The sequence below is a fragment of the Anarhichas minor genome, unplaced genomic scaffold (assembly GCF_050575085.1).
Source record: "Anarhichas minor isolate MPS153535 unplaced genomic scaffold, ASM5057508v1 ptg000004l, whole genome shotgun sequence".
Classification (NCBI taxonomy): Eukaryota; Metazoa; Chordata; class Actinopteri; order Perciformes; family Anarhichadidae; genus Anarhichas; species Anarhichas minor.
The window spans coordinates 16,849,403-16,861,465 of record NW_027466450.1 but is presented as its reverse complement, the minus strand read 5'-3'; the positions used below and the strand labels follow the sequence as shown (position 1 = coordinate 16,861,465).

General features: G+C 41.9%; 1 protein-coding gene across 1 annotated transcript in view; it reads right to left on the bottom strand.

The window, feature by feature from the left end:
- The window catches only part of xpo4 (exportin 4), a 46,194-nt gene that overhangs the window by 1,643 nt on the left and 32,488 nt on the right, over positions 1-12,063 (bottom strand). Inside the window, exons 10-23 of the mRNA XM_076111436.1 lie at positions 11,309-11,485; positions 10,909-11,051; positions 10,621-10,766; positions 10,062-10,239; positions 7,276-7,435; positions 7,022-7,191; positions 6,287-6,461; positions 3,414-3,620; positions 3,242-3,328; positions 2,484-2,664; positions 2,007-2,128; positions 1,431-1,561; positions 1,159-1,276; positions 592-684 (exon numbers count right to left, since the gene is read on the bottom strand). Of these exons, the coding sequence (XP_075967551.1) occupies positions 592-684; positions 1,159-1,276; positions 1,431-1,561; positions 2,007-2,128; positions 2,484-2,664; positions 3,242-3,328; positions 3,414-3,620; positions 6,287-6,461; positions 7,022-7,191; positions 7,276-7,435; positions 10,062-10,239; positions 10,621-10,766; positions 10,909-11,051; positions 11,309-11,485 (2,088 nt within the window). The remainder of the gene's footprint in view (positions 1-591; positions 685-1,158; positions 1,277-1,430; positions 1,562-2,006; positions 2,129-2,483; positions 2,665-3,241; positions 3,329-3,413; positions 3,621-6,286; positions 6,462-7,021; positions 7,192-7,275; positions 7,436-10,061; positions 10,240-10,620; positions 10,767-10,908; positions 11,052-11,308; positions 11,486-12,063) is intronic.

Genomic DNA, 12,063 nt, shown 5'->3' with positions numbered 1-12,063 from the left:
CTTCCTGTCACCTCTGGACTTCATAATAAAAGCCATAAAATGAGAATGAAATACTTTAAACTGTTTATATCATGCGAGTGTAAAATACATTATCAGCTGACTAATTGTTGGCTTCAAAAATCTAGTATTTTATACTTTATAATATTGTGTATTATATATACTTTATAATATTGTGTATTATATATACTTTATAATATTGTGTATTATATATACTTTATAATATTGTGTATTATATATACTTTATAATATTGTGTATTATATATACTTTATAATATTGTGTATTATATATACTTTATAATATTGTGTATTATATATACTTTATAATTTTAATGTGTTTTGGAGTTATTCGCTATGACACAGCTCAGTCCTCACGTAACAGTATTTATTTAAACTTAAATAAAGAATGACAATTATTAAAAAGTCTGAATCATAAAAACAAGTTGTGTTTGAATCTTTAATGAACTTAAATCTAATCAAACCTCATCGACTGGACCACAAATAGAACGTAAAGACGTTTGAACTATTGTAGGAAGATCAAGATAAAGAGATATTAATATTAATAATAATAATAATAAAGAGATATAAAGTCACCTGATGCAGGCACACGAGTGTGTAGAGAGCTTCTCCTGCTGCCACCGTCATCTCTGTGTTGTGTTTCTGCAGAACCAGCATGTCAAACACCAGCTGGAGGCACAGACGAGGAAACGTACAGCGTTAAAGGATTTCGAATTATTATCAAACAAAAGAGTTAATATCTTAATCAGTGTGCGAACAACCTGTCCACTGATAGAAACAATCTGACCTTTTATACACGTATCTACTGTCTTACAGCGAGTTAGAGGAGAAAACTCTCTAATATCTGAACGGTGAATATGAAGCTGCAGTTAGCAGCTGGTTAGCTTAGCTTAGCACAAAGACTGGAAACAGAGGGAAACAGCTAGCCCGGCTCTGTCCAAAAACTGACATTTACGTATTTAAACACATTCAGACGACTTGTAATACAAAAGAGAATTGTCTTAATGTAAGAAATCAAAGTTTTGTCAAATATTCACTAAAATAAGATATAAAACAGATATAAATCAGATAATCTCCACATTTAAGAGTCTTAAAAACAGCATTTCTGCGTAATAAAGTTATTGTTGCAGCTCTAAATCTTACTTTGAGGAAGTGCCGTGTGGCGATGAAGAGGGGCGTGTCCTTCTCCTGGTTTTTGGCGCACTGCTCGGCCAATGGAGACAAAGCCTCCAAACACAGCTGGCTGATCTCTGAACTCATCCTGAACAGACGTTAAGGAGCACGAACCGCCAGAGCAGACATCTACCAGATTATGAATCCAGAAGGTAATTCTCTTCATATTCAGCCATGAAGTGACCGAACACCGTTCTCATGCGTCCTGAATAAAGCATTCAAACACAGCTGGGGGAGGATACGAGGTCATGCCCAGCTCCAGAGAGAACATGAGGCTTTTGAAGAGGTCTTCAGGAAGCTGAGGGATCTTTTCTGGAAAGATCTCACAGATGAAGGTGATGAGCTTGTAGTACTGGTTACACAGGGAGGGGAACTGGGAACAACAGGGAGGACAACACAACCACATTATGAACAACAGCATACAGGTAGTCAAGTATCTATCAAGACCGTCATTCATTCACCACAAAGGACGGCCATTAACTCCCATCAAACCTCTGAAGAGAGAGACGAGTAATGTCTCTACAATATAATATATTTGTTTATTTTGTCGCTTCTCGCTTTAAAGAAATAGTTTCTATGAGATTCTGAAAAGTCGTTAAATTTGGTGAGAAATCAGCCAAGTTCGCTGTTTTTTTTCCTCCACTATCGACGTCTGTCCAACATTTCATCACTTCATCCTTTTAGATGTTTGTGTGAAATTGTCATGAACAGCAGATGAATTCTTCAGTTATGACCAAAATAACCCAAAACGTGAAGAACATAATGATGAAACCACGTGTGTGTGTGTGTGTGTGTGTGTGTGTGAGGTTCAGTTGTACCTTCAGCAGGTCCTGAGACATGAGCGGGAGGACGATGTTGACGCCGTAAAGAACCACGTCTGCTGCCGACACCGTCCGACTGGACGCCGGCGTTCCCTGGTCCTGGTTCCTAAACACCTCGTCTACAAAACACACAAACATTTTAATCTCAAGCAACATGAGGCAACGTGAACAAAGAGAAGAAGACGTCAACTTTCTCCTCTTTGTAAATATCTAAAGACAGATTCAGAGTTATTATTCTAAACTAAAATGAAAATAAGCAGCGAAAACGTGGTGAAATGAAACTAAATACGTTTAAACACAAAGTGAACAGACTCCAGCTTCCAGCAGATGGCGCTGTGTGTCACAACTGCTCCACATTTAATCCCCATTGTTCCTTTAACATGCAGCCTGTTCATGTAGAATAACCATGTACTGTGTTTATATGTGGAGACAAATACTTCTGTAAAAGTAAGAGGACGTGATGTTTGAACTCACCGGTGTCGCTGAAGTCGATGAACTCCTTGGAGAGCAGGTTGGTGAGCAGCTCCATGATGAGCAGCAGGTCCTGGTACTGGTCCTCCTCCGCCGTGGCGTCGTTCCTCTTCCTGTTCTGGTTGTTTTTGGAGTAAACCTGCAGCAGCGTCAGACACACCTCGTACAGCTTCATGGACTTCGTCTGGACCAGGAGACGGAAGTTACAGTTAGAAACTCAGAAAGAGACGTCGACATGAAGCAGCAGAGGTTCTGTGACTACTTGAACTAAATGTTTCCCGCCACAGACGGACTGAAATACATCGTTTTACGTCTTGATTTCATACGTGAAAGATCTGGTTATAGCACCAAGTGAAGACTCGACAGCTTACACAGAAGAACCAGTTATAGGGTTGAAATATGAAAAGTAAAATGAATAACAAAGTATTTTAAGACCCAAGTTTAAAAGTAAATAATATTAGAAACAGGATTGTGCAGCTCAAATTTATGTTTATGTTCCAGTCTTTCTCATGATCTCAAAAAGCTTTTAAAATGAGTCCAGACTGTTTCCTTCACGTTACGTCTGATCCTCCATCAGAGAGGAACCACTCGAGGAAAAATGTCCTCAGTAAAACTATTACCATCATCTTATAAAGGGACCATAGAAAGAGCAGAAGTGCATCAACGCTGAAGCAGATTACAGTTCCGTTTCATTATTATGATCTTATTCAGATAAAGTCATGAACTGAACTATTCACAGATCATGAACATGAGTCCCTCACCTCTCCCAGGTAACAGATCTGCTTGTGAGCCACTTCCACAAAAACCTCGATGATGAGGTTGATCGTCTCGGGCGTGTTGCTGTAAACCTGAACAACAGCAAACGAACAGAAGTCAGACTACAGTTTAAAAAGGCCTCTTCCATCACCTTCATTCCTCCGACTCCGCTCTCACCTCCATGAGGCCGATGCAGCTGGACAGGAAGTCCATGAGGAAGGAGAAGAGCGAGGCCACGTTGTCGATCTGCGTCGCCTCGGCGATGCCGCACAGCGCCTCCAGCGTGGCCACGATTTCCTGCTTGACGGCCTCCTCCTGGCTGATCTGAGCGAAGTTCTCCTGGTTGATGAGGTTGAGGAACCGCTGCTGGAGAGGATGAAGCACCTGGACGGACACAAGAAGGGAGTCTGAGGTTAGTCTACGACATCAACACGGACTCTTTAGACTGTGAGTCAGTGGATATCTTCACTGTATTATCACATTTAATGGGACTTCTGTATGTTTTATTGTATATTAAGGTGCAGCGTTCGCTCTTCTAGCAGGACGAAAAAACAGCTTTACTCGAGTATCTCCTGTAGCTGCAGAACAAGGAAATACTCAAGTACTTGTACCTTGAATTTGTACTAGAGTACAGTGCTTTGAGTAGATGCACTTTGTAGTAGTGGTGACGTGTGACTAATGAGTATACAAAGTATCTAAACCTGGTTCCACATCGACAAACTACGACATTAACATGCTCTTAAATTCATTAGAGTGAGACTGAACAGACTCGTATAATAATAACATACTTAGAGTACTTAACTTTTACTGAATATACGTTTATACTTAAGTAATATTTTGAATGCAGGACTTTACTTGTACTTGAAAAGTTTATTATTATAGTTTTATGTAGTATTTCTCACACCACTGCTGTAAAGACACAAAAGACATTTTAACATTTTTTACTAATTTAAAACATTATGGTTTTATTGTTTCATGTGTTGATGTATACGTTGCATTTCTTTCTTATTGTATTCCTGTTATTTTGTATGTATTTATTTACTTAAAGAGAACAGAAGCGTGACGATATTAATATTTTGTTATCTTAAGAAACGATTCTTCACAATAAAAACATCTGAAACAGAAATAAATACATAAATATTACGGCTTCATGTCGACCTGCAGCCGAACAGACGGGAACATCAGCCTTGAACTGTCGTACGATCTCAAACTCAATCTGAGCTCCTGATGATCGATTCAAGACTTCATGGTTCAAGTCAGAGAACGAGGAGGAGGAGAGATGTTTAGACAGGTGTTGGGTCCATCTCTCCTCCTCCTCCTCCTCCTCCTCCTCCTCCTCCTACGACCAAGTTCAGACAAAGCAGCTGCAGGACCCAACAGCTGCCGTCTCACTCCTCTCACTCCTAACACCCCCCCCCCTTTAATTACTCTGGAGTCATCGTGGCTTTGCACCCACATTTACCAGCGTCAGCCTATTAAGACTAAAGACCTCCAGGATCACATAGAGGATCATGTTCTACAGGCGGGAGGAAGACTTCATCCATCTCTCCTCCTCCGTCCTCACTGGAGGCTGCACAACCAAGAATTATGTAGTTATAAAGATAATTAATGTCAATAAAAACTACAGAAAAGATCAGTTTTGTTTAAATGTAACTCAAACCGATCAATAACTTTATTGAGCGTTTGTGAGTCGACAGCGTTTCCATCCAAAGATAAACTTCATGTTTCCTCCATCGATCAGCAAACAAGTTCAATAACAGTGTTTGTCCAGTTAAATCAGATTATAGCTCACAGGGTGTGATTTAAATTGAGTTTCATATTTATTACCATCATTATCTACCCGACATCTTCCTCGTTCTCAGTTTAATGAAAACTTAAGTAAAGAAGACGAAACATTATTAAAGGTTGACTCATTAAATTCTCATTTTAAGAAGCTGTTTTTAAATCATTTAAATATCAGAGTTTTATTGTTTCATGTATTTATTTTATTTATTTATTGACATTTTATTGATTTATATGGAAAAGAAGTACGGCAGCTCCTTTTGGTTCATTTTGTATAAAGATTGTACTTTATAATATAATATAATTCTACTCGTAGAACACAACAACACTGCTGCAGGGAGGTCCAACAGGACAAGACAGACAAAGACACTTCATGTTTGTATTAATCTTTAATTACATGAGAGAGTTGTTTAAACAATTTACTGACCTGGAGATTTGTTTACAGCCGGTCTGATCGTCTGATTCTTTTTAGTGACGTTGCAGTTTTGCCAGATCTTAAACTCTAAGTTCAATAAGTTATTAGTTCCCATAGAACCGTTAAAAACGACAACAGGTTTTAATCACAGCTACAGAAAAGAGTCTGGACGTTCTGTTCTGCTGTTTATAGAATTGAATTGAATACGTCATTTACAGGCTGTGTGATTGTTGTGGGTCTGCGTCTCATAAGCAGCTGTTAAAACAGAGAATTTAATAAGTCTGGTCCCGCCTCGTGTTACTGTTCCTTTAAGGCGGCTTTTTAGGACATTCTGCACCGAACACCTTCACTAATGTTAATGTACATTTATAGTTAAATACTGCTGAGTATCACGCATCCATGTGATGATTTGTTCACCGATATTCTGCCAGTTTTAAGATTTAAACTTCCATAACTTGTGTATGGTGTGCTGTCTTATAATCAAATCTAATGAACGCGTCATTTTAATTGATCTTTTTTTTAGGCTTATTTGTCTGCATTAGATATTTTAGACCAGAAGACAGAGAGACATAGTATTTAAGCACCAACTGTCTTTATTATTCACTTTAAATATCTCATGTATGTATTTATTATGCGCCTGTTATTTCAATTATTGATAAATGAATCAGTTTGTGTACCTGTTAGTACAAACTTGCTGCTGATCTCTTCATCCTTATTCACACACACACACACACACACACACACACACACACACACACACACACACACACACACACACACACACACACACACACACACACACACACACACACACACACACACACACACACACACACACACACACACACACTACCTCGGCCCAGTACTGCTGCTTGGCGTCAGAGTCCATGTGAGCGAAGCCTCCGAGCACCAGAGCTTTCATCAGAGACCTCTGGACGGAGCTGGACAGCAGGTGGAGCGGCGGGCTGCGGCTGGCGAACTGTTTGGCTAAATTCCACCAGCTCTCACACTGAACCACGACGTTCGCCCTGAACACAGAGGAGGAGGAGGAGGAGGAGGAGGAGCTTCTGTTAACAGGCTGAAAACATCTGCACTTTCACCCAAAAGGCCTCAGAAGTCAGGCAACCTTTTAACAACGTAATGCCTACTTTATTCTATAACGTCTATAATGCGTTAAAAACATACTTAAAAACTTGTTCTAATCTGCTAATAGCACGATGTAATTAAAGTTATAAGAACTTAACTTCATTAATCATAACGTATTACAAAGCATTTATTAACGACTTCAGATCAAGTATCTTAATACTTCATAACTGGTGGTCACTCACATTTTTTGCAAGGATCATTGAGTATTATTATAATACATTAGAATCTTTTTATAATGCAACATAATGTGATAATATTTGAAAAACAAGCAGATGTTGAACTGGTTGCATTACAGGAAACGTAGGATCGAGCGTTAAGAATAACTCTATAGAAACAGACCATCTTCTCTCTGATGGTCTCTTTACTGATGAAGGTCTGATAGAGGACCAGGACTACACTGAGACTGGTTCATATAGAGGATCAGGACTAAATAGGAGCTCACCTCTCCCTCTTCTCCACCAGCGTCACCAGCAGCTCCACCGTGTCGTTGGCCAGCTCGGCCTCTGAGCTCCACACCGACAGGTTGTTGATCACCTTCTCCAGAAGATATCCCACAATCCACTGGGCTCCCTCCGTGTCCGCACCGAACGCCGTGCTCAGCGGCATGCTGATCTGAGGAGAGAGGAGGCGGTCGGAGGGGAGGTCGTACACGTGTGTGTGTGTGAGACGTCATGCTGGAGGTGCGTGAGCTCGTACCTGCTCGTAGAGCTTCTCGTCCACCAGCAGGTACGTCTTGACCCAACGTCTCAGGAACCACATGATGTCCTTTCCCATCTGAGGGCTCAGAAGCTCCGTCAGACTCGCTCTCGTCGCCCGTGACTCCACCTCCGACGTCCGCAACACCGCCGACAGCAACCTGAGACAGAAGAATATAAAAGGTAAAGATGAAGGAGGACACGTAGAACAATGAGGACACGAGATACAACGGAGAGAAAGTAAGACTGAAGGAGAGAAGCAGCTGGGAATGAGCAGCTTTTATTTAAGGAGTGAACAAAACATCAACATCACAACGTACACAACACACAACACAAAGGAATCAGAGAGAAGCTAAATTCATAGTTTCTGCATCCGACAGCAGCCGAAACACGTCAACAAACGTGCAAATACTTTCATGTTGTAATGTGATTAATTAGACCAAACTTGATTAATAATAACTGAACTTGTTTTGCATGAATGTGTTTCTTGAGGGGTCGAGATAATGATTAGAGAACAAAACAGAGATTTAATCAGAGGAGCACCGCGAGGACGAGACTCTTATAATAAGACAAAGTCAGCAGATCGTCTTCAACTTCATGTCCTTTGAGGAGGGGCTTCACAACGTCAGTTCCCCCCCCCCCCCCACACACACACATACACACACCCTTCAGAGGACAGAGGGCTTAAAGCAGCTTATGGGTCGGTCCGTCCGTCCGCCGAGGACACATTGTTTGCAGAAAACAAAACCACGCTGACATTTACGGGACCGGGGACGGACGCTCGCTGTTAGGAAACCTGGCACCATCGGCCTCTCGTCTCTGCAGTCATCACTGACACACACACACACGCCTACATAATGAACAATCTAGAAAACAGAGGCTCAACGACCTTCAACAGACACTATCACTGGCTGCTGTGACCGGCCATTGTCATCACTGTGATTATCCACACACACACACACACACACACACACACACACACACACACACACACACACACACACACACACACACACACACACACACACACACACACACACACACACACACACACACACACACACACACACACACACACACACACACACACACACACACACACACCTCGTTTAATTGCTGTTGAAAAGATCCCGTCCGATAGCAGCAACTGGAGACGCTCGTTTGCATCGCTGCAGTCCGTTTCATTAGAGCGTCGGTGTATTTTTAGAGACATCGTTTCGTCCACACGGGGACAAACACACGAGAAGAACGGTGGCAGAGAGACGGGCCAGAATGCAATGCAGCAACGAGAGAGGCTGTGTTTTTTAAATAATCATAAACACATTTCTGATCCGACAGAAAGAGTTCGTTTTGAAGATCTCATCATCGAGGAAATAACCGTTTTCTCTCGGTCATTGTTCTGCTTACTGTGTTCTTGAACTTTATTCTTTACCGATATCATGTAATATCATTAGTCAAATATTTGAGGATTTGCAGTTTGTCTCAGTTTCATAATTTGTTTAATAAATATCTTTGAGTTTTAGACCGTCGGTCAAACAAACAACACAATTTGAAGGTGTTATATATTTTTTTCCACTATTCTGACATTTTATACACTAAACAGCTGATTGAACCCAACAGGTTATTTGATAGTGAAAATAATCACAATCCGCAGTCCTGCTGTGAGTCGAGAGCCGTCTTTATGGAGACTTTACCGGCTGCACATTCAGATGGTGTTTGGGTGTGAATGTGAGGAGACTAAACCTCTAAATAACTGGCCCGGCCTCGGGCAGAGAGGAACTCTATTCTGGGAGAGTTTTATGGAGGTCCGGCTGCTGAAAGGAGACGAACGGCGACGACACAAAGACAAAGTGTCGTCTCCACAATCTAGTTCGTCTCGTCCTTGAGTTAATATGACGTAATCGGACCATCGAAACCGACAGAAATACTTTGCTAAACATTCCTTAAACCGGAGACCTTCACAGCTCACCCACAAATAAGAAGCAGCTACCGTTTGGCACGTTCCTCTTTCACATATCTGCTTCGTTAGTTTGGAGATTCAAGGCGTCGACCTTCCTCCTCTCAACACTGGATGTCAGTAAGTAACTTTTCAGTCGTCTCACGGAGCCTTCAGACCCGGCAAAGGACAAACGCACTGCTGCCCATGAGCTCTTAATAGCAAGAAGAAAAATCCACCAACAGACAAATATTGTAGAAACTAAAATCTGCTACATTATGAACCAACTTCTCAGGTCTTCTGCTTCTGCTTTCTGTCCTAAACATGGAGGAGCAGCGTTGGGTTTTTATGCTTCATAAATCTGAACAAACTCCCAGAAAACTGCTGAAACTCACTTCTTTTAAATCACGACTGAAGACCTTTCTGTTCTGTTTTTACACTGAAGCATTTATTCCTGTTCTCTGCTTGTCGAGCTGGTTTTAGCTCTTTAATGACTCTTATAAATAGTATTTAAACGTCCTTTACTGGCGTTTCTTTTGCACTGTGTTGTATAAATAACCTGAAGGAACACCACGACATGTACTAAACGCTTTCTGCAGAACGGCAAAGAAGAGATAAAGACTTCATCGGGCTCAACTCCTGGAAGTGTGACACTAACAGACGCCTGCAAACATTTGAGGTTTCTACAGCACACTAATTATTTTCAAATCTAACTGCAAAAACATGAAGTCCTTAATATGTATTTTGTGTTTAACCGTCTCTAGTCTCTGCTGTATCCCGTTAGAGACAAAATAAGCACATTTCTCAGGACAACAGTGAATAATAAAACCCTGGGTTTCCTAGTTGAATACCTGATGACGGAGTCGGTGCGGTTGCAGCCCGGTATGGACGAGGCCTTCTCCCCCGGCGAGCCGAGCATCTGCAGCGTCGTGTTGATGTCCACTTCTGTGGAGTGTTTGATGGAGAACTCCATCACCTCCGAGGGGATCAGTGGGGTCTCGCCCTGACAGTCGTCTGCTAATAAATAACCTGGAGGACGCACAGACAGACGCAGATGTTACGTGTCTTCTCTCTCAGGACTGATTCTTACTAAGGCCTGAAGAGAGGCAGATCAGGTGATCTGCTGCTGCAGCTTCAAATCAGGTGAGAAGACACCGGAACCTTCTGGAGTCTCATTGGAGGGAGTAAAGTGACTCTAAAGGACTCAATGTTTAGAATGTCTCTTCATGTCTTATCATTTTGTAAGTTTGTCTCTATCTTCATTTTAAATAGTTTGTTTTTACTTGTGTTAATGAACAATAACATCCTGAGTGTAGAGAAGTGTGCAACCACAAACATTAAAGAGCAAAGGGAACATTGATTCAGGAAATTGATAATAAAAGAAACAGCGTAGTACGTCCCGCTGCTGACCTGAGACCAGTATGAGCCAGTGGATGTCCTCGTAGAGGTCGTCCAGCACCTTGCGGTCCATTGATCCGGGATCAGATGAGGCCATGAGATGCTGCTGGGTACTCTGGAGCTGACCGTGCAGCCGCGTCACTCGGTCCTCCAGCAGGCTGCAGGACGACGACACAAGAGCAACAAATCTCCAATACACGTATAATAATCAAACTAAACTACAAACACATTGAGAACATGAAGCTGGAGAGCTTGCATGTACTTTCATAATATAGATATAAAAGTGTTTCATGTGTTTACGTTGTGAGCAGGGGGATGCAGTGGTCCGCCGCCACACGTCCCAGCATGCCGATGCTGGACAGCTGGTCTGAGAACAGCTCCCGGTCGTCTTCCTGTATCTCGTTGATCTCGTCCTCCTCGTGAGATGATATGCCGTTCACCGACTGAAGGAGGAGCGAGGTTCAGGGTTCAGGGTGTGCAGAGAGGAAAAAGTGAGTTAAACACATCAGGAGGACGAGATTATTCAAACCCTGATAAGTAATCTGGTGAACAATCGTTTTCCCTCCTGTGTGTGTGTTTGTTTGTTGTATTTAAAGGATTCACATTAGCTGATTCCAAGAGTTAATCACTCGAGGTCCTTCCTTTGAAGCTGCCTTCCCTGAGAGGAACACACTGTATTTATGGTAATTAACAGGCTCACCAGGTTCCGGGTGCCGTCCGGAGCAGCCAGGTGACACTGGATGTACGAGTTGAACACCTGGATTGCCGGCTGGACGAAGCAGCCGCGAGGAAAATGCTCCTCGTCCTGGACGAGCGTCAGCCACGACTCCAGCAGCCGGTCGTAGGCCTCCATGTAAACCATGTCGTCTTTATCCAGCTGAGCGAGGACAGGAGGAGCAAAGGGACGACACAATGAGACGGTTCACTGGCTCTGTTGTCTTTACCGATCCAGTGAAGTGTATTGTTCAGGTCGTACAGATTCAAAATGTCTTTATGTAAATTATTTTACATAAACGCTTTGAACCCCAAAACAAGCCAGCGGGATGGAAAAGCCAAAACTACACCGTTCATCACAGCTAGACGCTTTAAAAACCATCAATATATCATCAGATATTCATCTTTACGACAGTCCTTGAACACATCATGTGTGACTAACATTTCCGTCAGAAAAAGAAACCGTAACTAAGGTCAAAATTGTGATATTTCATTCCCCAAATAAACCGTTTGCTTTGCTCAGATCCTGTAAAAAACATTAAACTCTGCACTGAACACAGACAAGAGACATGTTCTAGTTCTCTCTACTTCTAGACGAGGAACTCATGGACAGATTCCACAAATGGCAGATCATGTCCAGGCCTGTAACTGAATATCATCCTTTTTTATGTAAGATTACATAAGATCACATCTCCAACATCTGTAATTAATTCAAGAAGCTCACAAGATAATTCACACGAT